This window comes from Rhinichthys klamathensis, unplaced genomic scaffold, assembly GCF_029890125.1.
Source record: "Rhinichthys klamathensis goyatoka isolate OS25496 unplaced genomic scaffold, OSU_Roscu_1.1 h1tg000165l_1, whole genome shotgun sequence".
In the NCBI taxonomy this organism is placed as follows: Eukaryota; Metazoa; Chordata; class Actinopteri; order Cypriniformes; family Leuciscidae; genus Rhinichthys; species Rhinichthys klamathensis.
This window is the reverse complement of record NW_026606697.1, coordinates 2,884,354-2,904,739: the sequence shown is the minus strand read 5'-3', so window position 1 is coordinate 2,904,739 and position 20,386 is coordinate 2,884,354. Positions and strand designations below refer to the sequence as shown.

The window sequence follows — 20,386 nt, the reverse complement described above, 5'->3', positions numbered from 1 at the left end:
AGGTATTTCTAACAGGTTAGTAAATTGTTAGAAAGAGTAGGATTGCTTATAATTCACAGAGACTGAAATGTGCTCACTTCCCTCCATAATGTAGTATTAATACACACTATACTATGCAGTAGTTTATAAATAGAGGAAGTCTGAGGCACATGGTACAGCTATAGGTGGACACAAGTCGAGAGCGATAGTATGATGCCAGAAAAGAGTTTGTGTTCACTGTGCACTACTCAACAGTTTTCCTCATACGTGTTTGCTACGTTTAAGAGATGACAAGCAAATAGACATAGAAGAAATATAAATGTTATTTTCCTCATTTTTTTCTTTTTTAACATCAGCAGTCACTTCGGAATGGAAAAAAAAAAAGAATAAAAAACAACCACTGCATTGACGCACAATCAGTCAAATATTGCCTTAACAGTTGCAACTGCATCATTATATTGCCTCTGAGAAAAAGGTTCAGCTGGGATCGGTGTATCAGAATGAACTCCACTGTCAGAATGACTGCGAATAATAATTCAGAAAACCAAATCATAGGGAGTTTTCTGTGCTTTCCACCTGAAAGACCCCTCTAAAAGTGCCAGAAGAGGGGGGGATATGGCTGAAAGAGAACGGTAGGGAAAAAGGAGGAGGTTGAATGGGCAAAGAGTTCGATGTGAGTGCAGGTCTCACCCTCAGAGGCCTCGGGAAATTGCGCACTCACAGGGAAGTGAGGAGGATTATTGATATTGGGCTGATAGCTGGAAATCTTTAGGGGGAAGTTTGAGGCCAAGGGAGTTGGTGCCCAGTGGGTCGATCATGTTCTTGTAGCGTTCGCCGCGGTGTTTCATCAAGAATGGACCCCAGTCGGGTTGCGGAGAGCAAACCAACTTAAGCCGCTGCGGAAAGAGAGAAAGTCCATCAGAATCGTATGACGGGGTGCTTGGTTTGCATCCTATCTTGTAGATATTGACTGATTGATTTGGTTTGATCTTTCAAAACTCAAATAAATTACAGCATTTCATAAAACAATTGAAATAGTATTATTTTGATGCATTATTTTGTTGTTAACCTTATTTATGTGATTTCCATGTTATATATCAGTGGGGATTTAATTCTAATTCTTTTAGAATTATTATGCATGCAAAAGTTCTCAAACCACAGGACTAAATACAATGACCAAGTGAAGGCAAAAGGTGGTTAAAATAAAATAAAATAAAAATTAACTTTGGTATAAAATTGATGAACTTAACACAGTTATTGAACTGAACTGAACAAACACTGACTTTGTGGTCAGACTGAATTATGACTTGTATCTCATTTCTGGCTATAATGACTCATATCTCTCATATTTGATGAAGTTTGCATCATTTATTGTATTATTTTCCTGTTTATTACTGTGACTGTTATGCATTTTATAAAGCGCAATAGAAATAAAGGTGACTTGACTTTAAAAGGAGAAGAAAAGATCACAAGATCAAGGACCTAGACTAAACATTTTAACTTAAAATCCTGATGTCGATATAAAAAAATTTCCTTGAGCTTTATGAAATTTATGCATAAACTACCCATTTTCTTACCGAGTTTACAACATTGGGTGCTTTTCAAAAACACTACAGTAGAAAAGAAAACAACCCAGTTGGTTACACTTTATGTCGATTGTCCACTTTAGACAGTCTAAAATAACTTTGCAACTATAGTACAGGTCAACTAACTCTCATTATAATACTAGTAGACCGTTAGGTTAGGGTTGAGTTGACATGTACTTGAAACAAAGTTTCTTATAGTCAGTAGAATGCCTGTTAGGGAGCATTAAAATAAAGTGTTAGCAGATATTAAGCTGACAGTCCACTAATATCCTAATGACTGCTAGTTGACATGTAGTTGCAAAGTTATTTATAGGCTGCGTCCGAAAGCTTAAAAATGCTGCCTTCATTACAAGGTAGGAAGGCATCAAGGCACGTCCGAATCCAATGATCCTGTGTGTTCTATTCTGTGACAGTTAAAGGGTTAGTTCACCCAAAAATTTCTGTCATTAATTACTCACCCTCAAGTCATTCCAAACCTGTAAGACCTTCGTTTTTCTCCGGAAGAGAAATTAAGATATTTTTGATGAAATCCGTTTCTGAACCAGCAACGTCATTGGAACTTTCAAGGCCCAGAAAGGTAGTAAAGACATTGTTAAAATAGTCCATGTGACTACAGTGGTTCAACTTTAATGTTTATGAAGCGACGAGAATACTTTTTGTGCGCAAAAAGCAAACAAAAATAACGACTTTATTCAACAATTTCTTCTAGTCTGCATCAGTCTCCTATGCTGTTTACGTTGTAAATACAGTCCAGCGCTTCTACGTCAGAACACCGGCTCATTATTGGCCGACGCTGCTCACATGAGCACCACGATGGTGTGTGATGCTGATTCAGATGCTGGTTCAGAAACCTCTCGGATTTCATCAAAAATATCTTAATTTGTCTTCTGAAGAAGAACAAAGGTCTTACGGGTTTGGAACGACATTTTGGGTGAACCATCCCTTTAAGCTAAAAATAAATAAATAAAGATGGCGTCTGAAAGTTGCGGTTGGTGGTCAGTTTGTGTATAAATGTACACACAAAGCATACACACTTAGCGTTCTCCTACCTCCCTCTAACTTTGCAACTACATGTCAACTAGCAGTCATTAGAGTATTAGTTAACTGTCTGCTTAATACCTGCTAACACTTTATTTTAATATCTGTCTGCTTAATATTGTGACGATGTTCGGCTGGATTGCCCTCGAGTGCCACGAGAGGGCGCTCCACCTCTGCACTGCCTTCCCTTGGACTGTTCACGCACACACCCTGGACTGATTACTCACACACCTGTTTCCACTGATCACTCTCACACCTGCATCTAGTTCCACACGCAGCTCCACACACATTTATTCCTCACTGTCACTATCACTCTTTGCGTAGTATTGTATGACTGTATGTCACTGTCGTGGTCTATTCCTAGTCTTGATTCCTAGTCTGCTTTAGAGCATTTCCATGCCTGATATCCTGCCTGTGTTTCCCGACCTTCTGCCTGTGTTCCTGGATTTCGTATCGTCTGCTGCCTGCCTGTGATCTCTTGCCCGGTATTTGGACCACGATTTAGCCTTGTCTCCTATGCTGTGTCTGCTGTCTGTGACCCTTGCCTGTCTGACTACCCTGTAAATAAACCTACGCTGCACTTGGATCCCTCTGTGTCTGGTGGTTCATGACAGAATACTACGCCATAACCAGATCCAGCAGCATGTCAGCCTTGTATGCCTCCCAGTCAGCCAGTGCGGGTCTGAGCGCCGTACACCAAGATCAACTGGACGAACTCACCTCGTCGCTGGAGAGGTTGGCCAAGATGGTTTGCGGTCTTCATGTTCCTCCACCGGGACCATCCCAGTTTCAACCCGTCTCCACTGTTGTCAGCCCTGAACTGATCCCATTTCCACGTCAAGCTCGCCCAGTGAAGTACGACACGGATACGGGAGCTGATATCATGCGACTCCAGCAGGGAGATCAATCGATTGAGTGGTATGTCGAAGAGTTTGTTGAACTGGCACGTCTCACGCTTATGAGCACCGAATGTCTAATGATCTTTTTCCGCGGAGGGTTATCTGAACCGCTCCGGTCACTGATGCCCATCCATGATCCTCACGGTACTTTAATGCAGTATATGGACATGGCCCTTCTTCTGAGTGGTTCAGCTCTCACTGTGGGTAAGATGGGGAATCTTCAGGTCCTGCCAGATTTTCACGACATGCCAGAGCTTCTTCCCGCCGAGACCGTCAGGCCTGGGTTTCGTCCCGCCGAGTCAAGTGAGTCAAGTCCCGAGTCAAGTGAGTCAAGTCCCGAGTCAAGTCCCGAGTCAAGTGAGTCAAGTCCCAAGTCAAGTGAATCTAGCCCCGAGTCAAGTGCCGAGCCGAATGAATCGAGTCAAGTGCCAAGTCAAGTGAATCAAGTGCTGTGTCAAGTGAATCGAGTGAGTCAGGAGCCGAGTCTAGTGCCGAGACAAGTGAATCGAGTGCCGAATCTAACCAAGTGAGTGAATCCAGCCAAGTGAAAGATTCAAGCCCAGTGAAGCGCCGTCGCAGAAGGAAGAGGAGGACTCGTTTGGCTCGCCAGGCTCCGGAGGGCGTTCCCAGATGCCTCGCCCTGCCGGCCCCGCCTCTGCGCCTCGCCCTGCCGGCCCCGCCTCTGCGCCTCGCCCTGCCGGCCCCGCCTCTGCGCCTCGCCCTGCCGGCTCCGCCTCTGCGCCTCGCCCTGCCTGCGCCCTTCAAGCTCCGGGAGGGCTTTCCTGAACCCGTGGATTTCCCCAAGTATTTTTTGGGGGGGGGCCAAGGGTCCGGTGACAAGACCATGAAGGCTGCGCCGCCATGGTCTTCTGCAGGGGCTTCACCACCCTGGTCGTCGGTCCATCCTGCTCCGCCCTGGCCTTCGCCTCATCCTGCTCCGCCCTGGCCTTCGCCTCATCCTGCTCCGCCCTGGCCTTCGCCTCATCCTGCTCCGCCCTGGTCACCGGTCCAGTCTGGTCCGCCCAAGCTCTGCGGCCCAGGCCCACCTGGGCTACTTCCTGGTCCCGTTCCCCTCCATGGGCCTGGCCCTCCGTCCCTCCCCCAGGATCGTCTTCGCTCTGCACCCCGCCTGGATCTTCTTTGGAGCGTCTGGAAGCCGCTCGTTAAAGGGGGGGTTATGTGACGATGTTCGGCTGGATTGCCCTCGAGTGCCACGAGAGGGCGCTCCACCTCTGCACTGCCTTCCCTTGGACTGTTCACGCACACACCCTGGACTGATTACTCACACACCTGTTTCCACTGATCACTCTCACACCTGCATCTAGTTCCACACGCAGCTCCACACACATTTATTCCTCACTGTCACTATCACTCTTTGCGTAGTATTGTATGACTGTATGTCACTGTCGTGGTCTATTCCTAGTCTTGATTCCTAGTCTGCTTTAGAGCATTTCCATGCCTGATATCCTGCCTGTGTTTCCCGACCTTCTGCCTGTGTTCCTGGATTTCGTATCGTCTGCTGCCTGCCTGTGATCTCTTGCCCGGTATTTGGACCACGATTTAGCCTTGTCTCCTATGCTGTGTCTGCTGTCTGTGACCCTTGCCTGTCTGACTACCCTGTAAATAAACCTACGCTGCACTTGGATCTATCTGTGTCCAGTTGTTTCATGACAAATATATGCAAACACTTTATTTTGATACTCCCCCAACAGACATTCTACTATAAGTAACTTTGCAACTACGTTGTTCTTATTCTACTAGCCCTAACCTAACGGTCTACTAGTACACTAATGAGAAACGTTAGTTTTTTCAACGTTTTCCACTTTTGATGTCATTTCTAGCAAGAAATTATTATTGCAGTAATTTAATATTTGCTTAGTTATCAACAAAGCTTTCTCTATTTTCTTGTAGATCTTTAAACAGTTATGCTTCCTTCATACGCAAAGGCTACATGCGAAGACATTGCCTAATAAGCTGCCTAAGTTTTCGGACGCAACCAATTGAATGTCTAAAGTGGACACTTGAAATTAAGTGTTACCACCCAAACACCTCTCCCTTACCTCAATAAATGATCCAGGTGCGAGGTGCATCTTGATAACAAACATGATGGGAATCCATATAACAGAACAGATGACCATAAGCCAGCCGAGTACCATTGACCAGGTCGGATAAGTGTATTCCTCATAAGTCATCACCTTCCACTGGTAGAGACTAAGTCCCAAAATAAACTACAGAGCGAGGAAGAGAGAGAGAGGGTCAGTGGCAGTACTATCCAAAAGTTATAGCACTGATTAATGTGCACATGTTCATATAAAACTTTGTCTCATCTGTATACGGTGGACATACTGTGAGAATGGTTGGTGTGACAAAAGCCCAACAGACTCTCCAAAACCTGTTTGGCTGGAACCCAATCATCATCTCAATGTCCTCACAGAACCGTTGTAGACCTGCACCACAAATAGAGGAAAGAAGGAAGGAAAAAGAAAGAGAAAAAAAAGAAAATGAACATTTGTTAAATAAACTCTTTGGACATTTATCTCACAAAACTAAGTTTAGTCATTCATTTAAATGAATGTATTATATGACATATATTTATTCATCTATACGTATTATACATTTATATAACTAAAATAACGAATAACTAAAAAACAGGATTAACTGGCTTAGCAAACCTTTTAGCTTGAGGCCACTCATTACTACCTGCTTGTTTGTAATTTTCTTTTTTCATCACCCAAAAAGATCTGGGGCCTCATGTATCAACATTGCGAACGCACAAAAACACGGCGTACGTCAGCTTTCACGTTCACGGCCAGATGTACTAACAGTGAAATTAACGTAAGAATGTGCGTTCCTCCAAGTAAACTTCATGTCTGGCGTACGTACATTTGCCGTGATTTTTGTCCGTTGGCGACTCATAGAGGCAATAAAGTGAAGTGGCAAACATTACACTACGAATTGTTCTATCGCACCACCAGCTGTCAGATATTGCTTATAATTTGTAATTGATAAATTATTTGACATAATATTGTCACACGAGTCTTATTAAAATATTCTATTATGCAATTAAGTAAGAACATTTAAAGCATGTGCAAATTGATACAACCCGTCTAGCAATGGCAGCGGTGGCTTAACTAGGAATAAAAAAATAAACTTCATTAATTCGGTCAGTAAAGATAAAAAAAAGAAAGTAATATTTGTATTCAGGAAGGACACATTGAATTTGTTTAAAAGTGACAGTAAATGCATTTATAATGTTACAAAAGATTTCTATTTCACATTTCTATATCTGTTTGATTTAAGTTTTTATTCATTAAAGAATCCTGAAAATACTATATCACGGTTTCCACGAAAATATGAAGCAGAAGCACATATGTTTTCAACACTAATAATAATTATAAATGTTTCTTGATCATCAAATCATCATGTTAGAGTGATTTCTAAAGGATCATATGACACTGAAGACTGGAGTAATGATGCTGAAAATTCAACTTTGATCACATGAATAAATTACACTTTAACATATATTCACATAGAAGACACATTTCTTTCACATTTCTTGCTTGCTTTAGCCATGTTCTTGCAGGTTTCTTTTGCCAAATTGGACTAATTACCATATTTAAATTAATTTAATTGGGGGTGGAGACTGGGTGGGGTGTTGCGCTCGTGCATGTGCGCTCAATTTTACGTTAATTGGGATGTACAAAGAGAATATGCGTGGGATCCTTCGTATGCAGAGATTCATACATCTGTTTTTTTGTGTGCGTACGCACATTTACAGCTTTGTCCGTACGCAATGTTTTAGTATGAATTCAACGCAAGCCTTTGTACATGAGGCCCCTGATCCCTGCTGTTGCACTAAAAATAAATTAGTGGGGCCATGAGATCTAAAGATAAATTGTAATTGAAACTTACCATAAATGTATGAGATTCCAACCAGTTCAAATATGGCAATGATGACCAGAGAGTAAGAGGCTGCATATGTGTCCACCAGCTGAAGCATGTACATTCCACTCTGTAGGTCAAAACACGCACATACACACAAGTCAAAATACAAATAGTTAGCTAATGAAACCCACGAAATCACCCAATTAATCACTTTAATAAAACAACAACAACAACAAAAAGACAAATTAACTTTCATTCCTGACCATTCCATTTAACTCTTTTAGGAATTCCATTCCAGTCTCTTTACTTTCATATATACTTGCTTTATATGAATTACTAGAGAGCCACTTTCATTGAAGTGTGCTATAAAGGTAAAGGTTTTGCAGTTGGGAATAATAATAGTAAATGTCCTACCTCAGTGATCATGGGGAAACCCAGCACAAAAAAGGCCAAACAGCAAATCAAAGTGAACTGAGGCTTGTGTTTGCGCAGGTAGTTGGGGAACTCATCAGAAACAGACGTCACTATAGTTTCTATGGTGGCAAACTAGAGAGGAACCAAAGTGTGAACAAAAAACAAAGGATTTAGTTATTGTATTTATTCAGCTTTTACATAGACTGTAAAAAAAGACAGATAACTTGTCTCCACTTCTTTCCACTGTAGAAAATTGAAGCCAAAATATCCCTGAAATGGCAGTTGACATTGTGCGTCGATTGTCATTTGGAGCCGGAGTATAAAGGTCCCACCCACACTCCTGCTCCCGAGGACTCAATCAACGCGCATCCGTGTTACGAGTTCAGTCTATAGGCGTGTATGTTTCTTTACAAAGTGACATCACCAACTACTGGCCTGGCATGAATAATACAGCGTTTTTAGTCGTTTTCACGAATCTGTGTGTGAACGGGGATAATTTTGACAATGTTGTCGTATGTATGCAAAAACGTTAGTACATGTTGTCGTATAAATGTACTAGAGCAGCACGATTCTGGATAAATTGAGAACCACGATTTGTTTTGTTTAAAACTGAGATCACGATTCTCCCAAGATTCTGACTAAACAAAATAAACTAATTTAATAGAGGTTCTGACAAACGTTAATTGCTGCAGGCTATTTAAAATGTTTCATTAATGTGAATTAAAAAAAAAAAAAAAAAAAAAGTCATGAATGATTCAATAGCCCCTTTCACACAGCAATCCCGATAAATTACCGTAAAAAAACAGAACGACTTTACCGGTAAATCTAAAAATGTGCTGTTCACACTGGCTTTTTGACAACTGTTGTTGACAAATCTCTTTAGTTTCGGTATCACTTCAATTTGAAGACATCTGTAAATAGTGCTGAGTAAACGCGTCATCATTTTATAAATGGCCCAGAGCCGTTGCTCTTTCAACGGCTTCTGATTGGCCCAAATCACTTCTTACGTCAGCACGTTCTGACCTCATACATGTAAAATACCGGTAATCTTCATTCTGCGTTCACACAACGCATCTACCGGTAATTTACTGGTAATGTTACAACATAGCTTACTGGTAAATTGCCGGAACCAATTTACAGGTATATTTGAAAAGATCTGTTACCGGTAATTTACTAGTAAAGACTGTATGTGTGAAAGGGGCTAATGAGTAATGACTTAATACTTCACTTGTTTCATTACTGGATGAATAACCATTTTTGAACGAATATCTTGAATGAATGATTACTTTCAAAAGGTGGCTTGCTCCATTTTGATTGCTACCATAGACATCAGTGTTTATATCCGAACTATAAACCTTTATCCCAGAACATCTGTGATAATAAGAATATTTGTAACATAGAAATAATGATAATGTGTGGTTGAAAAGACTGTGAAGCGGTTTCATACCTATTCATAACAACTGCGTTGTCTGGATCAGCGCCAACGCAAATTTGAATGTTCCGGTGTGATTTTGTCAAAGGTTTAACAGACATAGTTGTCATTTATAAATGAGATAGCGTGGGTGTTTGAATCGAGGTTGCGATCTTTTAACAATTAATCGTGCAGCTCTAAAACTTACCCTATTTAAAAACAAACTTACTGGAAAAACAAACACAAACATTTGTCAGCATGATAAGAACTACCTAAACTACCTGACAGAAACCATCTTCAGAAAAAATGTATTTGAAGTGCAATTGGATTTTTTAGTTTGGCTTGTGTCCCATTCGATTACATGGAGAGGGCAGGGTTTATGACCTATACTGCAGCCAGCCACTAGGGGGAGATACAAATATTTTGGCTTCATTTTTCAGGACGTGTGTGGCACACTTAAGCTATCACATAACAACTGATGAAAAAACTGTAAATCATAAGATTTATGTTTGCCATTACCATAGTATCCAGACCAAGTGTAAGCAACATGAGGAAGAAGATGATGGCCCAGAAAGGTGACAAGGGCAGCCTAGTCAGAGCCTCTGGATACACCACAAACGCAATACCTGGACCTACAAAAAAAGAGCATATTTACAAACCAGAAGCCTTTAAGATCTGATAATAGTGCAAACAGAATGATGAGCTTCATATTTCCACGAACACGAACACCAAACCTTTGATCACAGTTAATCATAGCGTACCAAGCACAAACACATGCACTTATACTACATACCTTCATCTGCCACTCTCTCGATGGGGACTTTGAGCTCATGAGCCATGAAGCCAATAACTGAAAAAATGACAAAACCAGCAAATATACTGGTGGCACTGTTTGTACACGTCACAATGAGAGTATCCCTACAAAACAAGAGACAGAGCACATGATGTCATTTTAAATCATAAATAATATTCAAATACATAGATCAGATAGTGAGAGGATGTGTCTATTGAATGTTTACAATCCCTTGCGCAGTCAGTTTTGCAGTATTCTTTTTTAAATGAATGTGAAACAATAATAGTTATCCTCTTTTTGTTTACATTCGATAATTCTTGTTTATTCATCACATTGGTCTCAACAAAACTTAATCAATGTACACTAGACTAGTGTTAAAATGTTTGGGATCAGTAAGGCTGCATTTATTTGATCAGACATAAAGTAAAAACAGAAATATTGTGAAAGAAATATAGTATAAAATAAGTGTTTTTGGTTACACTTTATTTTAGGGTGTAAGTATTACAGTGTAATTATACATTTAAGTACTGAGTAATAATAATTAACTACATGTACTAACTTACTATAGGGTTAGGGTTAGGATGAGGGTTTGGTTTAGGGTTAATTGCATGTAATTATGCATAATTTATAGTTGCTACTACAGTAACTGTAACGTGTAACAATGACATTGTAAAATAATGTGTTCTCTTTTAATATATTTTCAAATGTTATTTATTCCTTTGATCAAAGCTGAATTTTCAGCATCATTACTCCAGTCTTCAGTGTCACATGATCCTTCAGAAATCATTCTAATATGATGATTTGCTGCACAAGAAACATTTATTATTATGATCAATGTTGAAAACATTTGTGCTGTGTTTTTGTGGAAAACCATGATACATTTTTTCAGGATTCTTTGATGAATAGAACGTTCACAAATAACAGCATTTATATATAAATTTACAAAGTTTATTTGAAATAGAAATATTTTGTAACAATTATACATATCTTTACCTGCCACTTTAAACAATTAAATGCATCCTTGCTGAATAAACATATTGATTTCCTTTTTTTTTTTTTTTTTTTTTTTGACCTCAAACTTATGAACTGTAACTGACAGTGCTAGTTACCTGTAACAGTTGTTATGGAACTTATTGTAGGATGACAGGGTTATGAGGCCTCCCCACGCTGCAGACAGAGAGAAGAAGATCTGGGTAGCAGCATCCTTCCACACCTAGAGTTAAAGCGAAAGAGAGAAAGAAACGCAGACAGACAGACAGGTGGAAGAAGAAAAATAAGACTAAATCTAGATGAGCGTCCATCAAACAGAAAACATTTGACTATAGTGAATAAAAAACATTCTTTCTATTACCTTGGAATCATTGAGTTTTTCCCATTTGGGTGTTATGAAGTAAAGGATCCCAGAACCGGCCCCAGGCAGAGTGACCCCTCGGATCAGCAGGATGACCAACACCACGTAAGGGAACGTGGCAGTGAAATACACCACCTGAAAACAAGAAAAATAGTGAATAACAATGTTTTTAATCAAAGAGATTACTAGCCAGTAGTTTATCTAGGTTAAAGATCAATTCAAACTTTGATTTGCCCCTAAAGCCAATCTTTTGCCTTAAAAAATATATATATATATTAACCCGTCTAATATTTCTTATGCCAAACTAAAAAACGCACATTTAAGAATTGGGGTTATTTTTACATTACTCACAGTTTTGGTACTCTCTAATATGAACTGTCTGATGATTGTATATTACAAAGCCTTAATTTCTCGTTTTTAAGAGAGAGACTCTACAAGAAAGAGATTCTGCAAATAAATATCATACATTACAAAAACTGACTTGTCTTGACACCCAAATCCACCAATAAAACACACAAATTTCTACTGAAACTTTAATAATATTACACACTTTATACCATTCAAAGATCTGGGGTCAGTAAGATTTATTTTTTCAGCAAGGATGCATTAAATTAATCAAAAGAGACAGAAAAGACATTTATAATGTTACAAAAGATTTCGGTTTGAAATTAATGGTATTTTTAAACTCTCTATTCATCAAAGAACCCTAACAAATGACCACGTCTCCACAACAATATTAAGCAGCACAACTGTTTTCAACATTGATCATCATTATAATAAATGTTTCTTGAGCAGCAAATCATCATATTAGAATGATTTCTGAAAGATCATGTGACACTGAAAACTGGAGTAATGATGCTGGAAATTCAGCCTTAACCATAACAGCAATACATTACATTTTAAAATATATTTAAAAAGGAAAACAGTTATTTACACTGTTATAAAATGTTTCAATATAACAGTTTTTACTGTATTTTTGATCAAATAAACTCAGCCTTGGTGAGCATGAAGGAATTCTTCAAAAAATATGGAGTGTATTCATTTCTGAAAACTCAGTAGCTGATTTCTTTAAAGAGGATGAGTGACTATTTACTGTAACTTGCCACAAATGAAGTGGGCATTGCATTGGACCAGAATGAGGCCTGCAGGCTTCTCTTTTATCATAGGCTACTTCCTGTAAATAAGAAATAAGGAGAGAAAATAGTCAACCTGTTTGCTTACCTTCCCAGAGGACTTGATTCCCTTAGCCAAAGAGGCATAAACGATAAACCAAGCCAGTAAAAGGCAAGCAGCCAAAGGCCAACGAATGTCACCTGGGTATTCAATACCCTTAGAAATATGCAACACGTTATACCTATCAAGAAAGCAGAAAGATTTGCATACATTTAATCTACAAAACATAAAACACCTTTAAACACAGAAAGATAGATCGAAAAGCACACTTACTTGAAATACTCCTCACTAGGGCTGACATAGGTTTTATTGTCCATTGTCACATTTAACAGTTTACTTAAATTCCCGACAGCATTTGCAGATAAACAGAATGTAGTGTTCTTGACTGATGTGATGTTTCTGTCCCTTAGTATACAGGTGTCTGGCCAGAGGAAACAATGACAGAACTTGGAATGAACGTGAATTTTTCCCTCCCGTTTTTCATCATAATTCACTGCCACTGCATTCATTAGTTGAAAAACAAACATTCTAAAGCAAATCAATCAAACGTCACACAAATACCCATTTCACACACATCCACACAATAGACCTTATTCACAGCAGCGCCATATTTGTTTTTAAAAGAAATGAAAGCGAGGCTGTGCCTGTGATGGATAGACACACACATCGGTTGTAGGCCTACTGTTATTTCATGTGTTTTTGAATTGTTCTGCTGACGAAACACTGCAAAAATATCTTTCTAAGACATTTCAGTAGAAAATATGAGCGGTGGGAAATTATAATACGGTACGTTTTTCCCTCAGTCTCGCTTTCATTCATACCTGGCATGGCGCTGCTCTGAATAAGGTCTATACATTCTTTGATATTGCCGTGCAGATTTAGTGGCGTTACTCAGACAAGCCACGAGGTGGCAGTGCATCTCACTGCGGCACTGCACCAACTCTTACAGTAAATTTGTCAAGCAAGCAGATTTTCTGCTGAATTCATCAAAAGCACGACATTGAGAAAAGCGTTTTAAAACGATTTACAACGTAAAATGCTAACAAATCCAATCAAGTACATAATAAAGCCCCCGAGTTTTCATTCTAATTAGATTTTTAAACATTCATTATGATAGACCACACACCACACAAAAAAAATGTTCACTAATCGCACAATGTGAAACAATAATCCTAAATAAAAATAAAATCGCAAAATCCATTTTGCATTGTAAGATGGTAAATCAGTTTTTGTAGCAGACGTAATTAAAATCTGTCAAGTCATCAAATAAGAATTTTTGTTGAAATGAAACAGGACAAGTGCGTTTGGGGTATAAAGAGAGAAACTGAGTAATTGAGAAGTATAGGCTACTTAATTCCTGAAATACAGGTTGCGCATTGCGCATTTTAGTTAGAAAAAAGAAGGGGGTTGGGGGGGGGGGGGGGGGGGGTAACTCAGAGAGAGAGAGAGAGAGAGAGAGAGAGCGAGAGAGAGAGAGAGAGAGAGAGAGAGAGAGAGAGAGAGAGAGAGAGAGAGAGAGGCAGAGAGGCTCATCCTTACCCAAAAGCAGCATGTCTTTGTCTTTGCACTCGATGGTGTTCCAGTCATTTTTACAGGTGGCCCATGGCAGTGTCTCCTTCAACGAAGCGAACAGGTAGTACAATGTCCAGCACATAATAATATTATAGTATATGGCTATCAAGACAGATATTATCAACATGGCAATCCCGCAACCTATAATAACAAAATGAAACCAGATAATAGAAATTACACTTAAAGCAGGCGGAAAGTCGATTACCATTTGACTGGAAACACCAATAGAACACATTAACACAAACAGTGCTCAACATATCTGAGGATCGGTTAATAAAAGTAACGTCAGTTTACCTTGTAGAGCTGGAATCGCTTTCCACACCGACACCGGGCCTTGGCTGGCGAACTGACCCAACGACACCTCCAACAAAAATATAGGGATGCCGGCCAGGCCTAACATGATTAGGTAAGGTATCAAAAACGCACCTAAAGGAAGAAAGAACAGCTGCTATTGGACGAAATTCAGGACTCAATGATAAAAGTGAACAAACTCCCACAAAGTTTAGTAATTACCCTTCATTTTTACATTTGAGTTTTAATTTGTTTGTAATTAAAATAAACACATAATATAAGCTTTAATAATATAGCATTGATAATATTATTAGGCTATATTGAAATAAGATCATTTATAATAAATACATTAAATATAAAACATAATAAAACATACAACAATAAATATACACTTTTCAATTGTATAATAATAATACTAAAAATGCTGTGTTGTTTCAACTCACGTTTGGGTAAAATATGCACAAATCCAACCGTTGGTTTTAAAAATGTAATAAAAAGAATAAACCAACGTGGGTTTCTCCATAGTTGACCCAACCATGGGTTGAAACAACTCAGCATTTGTAGAGTAATTTTTTGCCTTATAATTCGTACTCTATAATGCAATCCGTAATCATAAAACGAATTTTTAATGTTATAACAGATTTTATTTTGTATTTTTTTATTGCTTCTAACGAAGGTGTACGTGTATATAGGCTATTACAACGCGTGGCCATTCCGGACAATAGTTTTCGATAAAATAGAAAAGAAAAAATGATCTGTACAAGCACCAAAATATTCAGTTTAGTTCTTGCGCGCTGTCCCTTAATTATTTTCTCACCTCCACCATTCTGGAAAGCAAGATATGGGAATCTCCACACATTTCCCAACCCCACGGCATATCCCACCATGGACAGAATAAAATCCATTTTGTTGGTCCAGTTACCCCGGGCTTTATTCTCATCTCCTCCCGCATCATCATCATCATCCTCCTGGAAGAACAGTCCACTAAGTGTTTAGCATGATCGGCAGTGGGTAATAATAGATATTCGATTATTAACGATCATGACAATTATCAGATTATGGGTCAATAAAATGATAGATGTATTAACATTTCATCCCTTTAAAAAAAAAAACACACACAAATTCTCCCCAAACAACTTTTTGTCCCGTTTCGGTGACCTGGCCGCCCTTGGCTCTGATGAAAACCCCCAATGGGAATTGTCCCATAAGCAGATTCTTATGTAACACATTATCCTGCAACACAACCAGCCATCAGAAACCAATCTCTGGGGAAGACAAACCTCACAGTTCGCAGAGTAAATCAGCATATGTGCAGACAGAGCTCAGCAGCTTCATTTACAACCAAAAAGCAAATATTGTGACTCTTTTGTTTCAGTGGCAATGCAGTATAGGCTATCCAATACATACAGCATTTGATGTATTCGGATCCTTGACACATCCTCTTACTCGACCTGTTTGTGAAATCTGGTGTAATTATTGTGCTGTCAGAAATAATCACTATCAATACTTAAATCTTTCCAGATTGGAAGAAGATTTCGTTTCGCTGTCCACTTTTGAGAGTAGAACAATGCCGTTCTGTCCCAAACACTTATGATTTGCTCTAATATGAGAACCGGATATCACAAATAACAGTCATAAAATACAAAACCAAACTAATAGGCCTGCTGTATATGTTTCAAACGTGTCCTTAACGGTAAAATACTACAATGCTGGCTTCACGTGCTATCGGAATTATCGTAAATACGACTTTCCTATAATTAAAAATTGGACACGAACGCCCTCTCAAGTCGTATTTAGTAGGCTACTGGGAAGTTCCCGAGTTGGTGCTGTGACTGATATTCTTTAATAGTTTTTCAGTGCGCAGTTTATCAGCATAATGCCGATTTACAAATATGAATAATCATTTGAAGCGTAGGCTATTGTTCAGCGAAAATAGCCTGTATTTGGCCGAAATTCCAGAATCAGCAGTAAGCTGACTATCTGACTATCTAGACAGCGAGGGGAATGTGTATATTGTTGTCAGTGAATGACGCTAAATATCATTTTGGCTTTACGATTTCCCCAAAAACAGCAAGAATAAACCTGGTGTCCATGACCATTCCTGTTCTTTCCAACAACAAAACACCTGATTACGACGAGCTCGTAATCACAACGTGGGAAGTAGGAAATATCCGATAGCATATGAAAGGCAGCATTAGCACAGCACATATTATAGCCTACCTGTCGCTAAATAGATGCCAGCGAATAGATTTGCGGCAAAGAGGTAACCATAGCAACAAAAAGCTACCCCAAATAACTAACTCACTAGCTACAAAGTGTTTAAATGCCACAATAAAACACTATATCTTTTTTTAAGCTCACCGTGCTTGTGGTGGTTAATTGGCACTAAATACCTTTCGGTTGAGTGATACAGACAAGACTTTATCATTTATAAAAAAAGCAAAGCTGTTATTTTATTTTTTATGTTTAAATCCCAGCAGAGTGAGTTAAACAAAGTTCTCGCAAACATTTCAAATTTTAAACTGCAAATAAACGGACAAAGCAGCAACTTGATTGTAGCGGTTCCTTTCGCTCAACAATGCAATATAGCCTACCAAACGAAAAACCCTCAACATCACAGCTTTTTGCCTTTGCTCAAGACTCTCCCCGTTTGAAAGCTTTGCGCTCAGGGGTGATTGGCTGATTCTACCCTATTGAAACGCTCATTTGTAAGCACTTACCCCGGTCACCGTGCCAGGCAGAACAGATGTATTGCCATCTGTACCCAGTATGATGGTGGTCTGGCTCATGGAGGTCCAGTCACCGGTGCTGTTCTTATGCTCCGCCGCGATCCTTACAGCACTTTGATTGTTAGTCATGAAGTCCGACGTGGCTTTACCGGTCGAACCATCCATTTTACCAACGGAATCCTTGCGCACGTCGGAATTAACGGGAGCAAACGGGGGTCCAGGTGCAGCGTTCTTAAACGTCCCGTATGCTTTACTGGCTTCCATTTCGCACGGTTTATTTTCCGAGGGACAAAAAGTTTTCCGTTCGTTTGCAGGCGGCGGTTGGGGCACCGGGTTGCCGTTCTCCGGTTTGTTATTAGTTGTAGCTCCAACCGCTCCCCCCGACGGCTGGGGAGGAATAGTGTTTGACGGCTGTCTCAACATTTCCCCGTGATCGGAAAAATCCTGCAACGTTAAAACGTTAAATACACATTAGAAAGAAACTGAATAAATGCTATTTCACACCTACAATGACCCAACATTTTACACAAACCTACCTTTAAGCAAAATATTCAGGCTTTCATACTGTAACTTCTGCAACGTGTTTTTTTTGCTAGATCGTTTCTGGACATGTCTGCTCCACTTCTTTGATTTTCAGCTCACGGACGGTCGCTGTTTGCTTCTTGCTTTTACCATTAGAGAAAGGTTCTTTAATTTTACGCCTCATTTACCTCCTGTCATTCAACTCCGGCGCATCCCCTGGTTTTATGGGCAATAGTCAAGCTGCCGGGCTCGGCCGAGGCTTTCCCCCCTGCGGCAGGCACCAGTCCCGGTGCAAGTGTGCAGTACAAACCCGGGTGCATACATGGAACATTACACCAACAATTACACTGCACCATAGGAGAACACTCTCATAAAACCGTAAAAAAATAAAAATAAAATAAAAACTATAAAAAACTATAATAAAAAAAATGCTGGTTATAAACTTATAAAAACGTATTAATTCGGCTGTCATTCTATGATTAATAGGCTATTATGGGTTTTAAACTTTTATTCATTGTTAATGCTACAGCATAATATTTCCTAATAACATACACAAGTAACATTTCCGTTGAAACGGTGTAAAAAGCCTGCATTAAAGTTTCAGCACCGTGGACAGCGACTCTTCGTTAATTAGCGCATTTACAAATAACACTTTTTCGTTCCCAAAACTACTACAAATAATTTGCAAACTGTTAACACACAAAGCGTAAAGTAATGAATGTGCTGTACTCACCATTTGTGCAGAGTCAACAAATGTGGGTTAATAGCAGAAAACAGCTGGAAAGACGGCAGGCAGACTGAGTTTGGCTGTGCAAAGTGCACAGCTTTCTATATCTCCGTGGGAAAGAGCGGGTTTGCGTCAGTGCATGGTAAAGTACCCTTCGCATGACATTTTCTTGATAACAGGGCTTTGATAAATCATTGGCCTTCAATTCTGATTTTTAAAGGGGCAACAAGCTCGACGTGAGCTCGTGACACACACACGGCAGCGCGAGACTACGTTTGGGGACGGACTGGCTCGTGACTGATTAATAAACTTGTCCCTCAGGACTATGTAAAGATGTTCATCTGACGCACGGAGAAGATTCTGCAGACGCAGGCATCGTGGGGACCGCATAGCTGACCGAGTCCTATAGCCTATACATATAGATAAATATAATGACTTTTCATCATGCAATATTATTAAAAATAGATAACAGGCCCATTCTTATATTTTCTAATTACATCTTATCGCAGGTTATTTACAAGCAATGCACAGATCTGCATCAAGGCTGGCGTTTATTTATTTATTTAGATAAGGCCATGGAAAAATGATTTTTGAACGAAATAGCCTATATTTTCCCTGAATGAATACTCAAACAGTTGACTTTACACTATTATGAAACTTGAGAAAAAAAACTTTTCTTGCACATTTTCTATGTATTTGAGCAATGTTATATTTCACGGTTCTTATTTACACGTCAAACAAACCCCCACGTATGCTTATGCGTCATTGGCACACATATTGCTCAAGTGTGAAAAGTGGGCGAGGTTTTCAGAGGAGTGGGGGTACTCGTTTGTTAAACTTTTACGCAAGACAAAGGAGGAGTAATTTTCTATTTTTAGCTTCGATGTTGAGCATCCAAGCATCATACCCGCCCCGGAGTACAATTTTTTAAACAGAGAAGCACTGAATGGAACATAGCATCTTTATGAAATTATTATTATTATTGGGAAGAAAATGCATGAATAACGAACACGCATTAGGCTACAAATAAATAGACCTAGCTAATATAGTTTTTGTGCATTCAAGTAGATTCAAATTTGAATACACTGAGCTGTTAAAGATTATGCATTTTGATTAAAGATATTATAAAGTGGCCAAGCAGATAATGAAGTAATATAATAACGCTGGTAAAGTTGTTATTGAGTCTTCGGGCCGCTCAGTTCCTCAGTCTTGATATCACTGTCTACATGCAGGCTTCTGCAGTGACCATCATAAATCTGCGGCCGCCTGTGATAAGCCTCTATACGGCTGGATTAGCTCTTCGCTCTGGGTTTAATTGCTTTGTCAACAAAGAATAATTGTAATTGATTTCTGCTTCTGTTTCTGTGTCACCTTTATACGTTCTCTTTAAACTAAAGCAGGGTAAAGAAAAACAAGGTGCGTCTAAGAAATAGCTAACAGGAATGTGGGGTCTTTCAGTGGTCTATATTTCAAATTATCAGGCAGTTTAGCAGTTTCAAATTAGTAACTGTCTTGTGTTTAATAACTTATTTTGTTTTTGGTATTCGGCTATTTCCCCAGACTTGTTTAGCTTTTTATGCCATAAAAAATGACAGCGAACGCATTGGGTCTGATAAGGAATAAATTATGTCGAAACAAAGTAGGCCTACTCTCCACTTTCTTGCACTCTGTAATTAATTACATAGCCTAAGATAAGATTATGCATCAGGCGATAGTCATTTGTCGTCTTAGTATGTTGTTAAAACAACACAAACCGTACCCGTAAGGTAAAGGGCCTTAAACGAAATCAAATAAGTGCTTACATCTAACCACGATTATCAGTTTCTGCCTTTGCAGTGGACTTATTTTCTTTTTTTTAATGCAACGCAAGCGTATCAATAAAAACTTGTTTCATATTAGCACGACGGGTTTTCTTTTTCAGACCTGGGACAGTCTTGCACACGCGCTGCGGCGTGCACGCGCACGTAAAGGGGGCAAGAACACAAGTGTGGATATTGGAGCACAGCCATCGACCCA

The 20,386-nt window shown here is 39.4% G+C and overlaps 1 protein-coding gene across 1 annotated transcript; it reads right to left on the bottom strand.

Annotated features, from left to right (window-relative positions):
* Positions 1-391: 391 nt before the first annotated feature.
* Positions 392-18,836, bottom strand: slc6a5 (solute carrier family 6 member 5). Its single transcript, XM_056259212.1, has 16 exons — positions 18,377-18,836; positions 17,113-17,565; positions 15,210-15,360; positions 14,396-14,527; positions 14,069-14,242; positions 12,803-12,950; positions 12,578-12,710; positions 11,357-11,491; positions 11,115-11,218; positions 10,006-10,130; positions 9,732-9,844; positions 7,802-7,933; positions 7,415-7,514; positions 5,849-5,949; positions 5,563-5,730; positions 392-875 (listed from the first exon to the last, which is right to left on the bottom strand). Exons 1-16 carry the CDS (start codon positions 18,377-18,379, stop codon positions 717-719), a joined length of 2,331 nt encoding a protein of 776 aa, XP_056115187.1. The 5' UTR covers positions 18,380-18,836; the 3' UTR covers positions 392-716.
* Between the last annotated feature and the right edge of the window lie 1,550 nt (positions 18,837-20,386).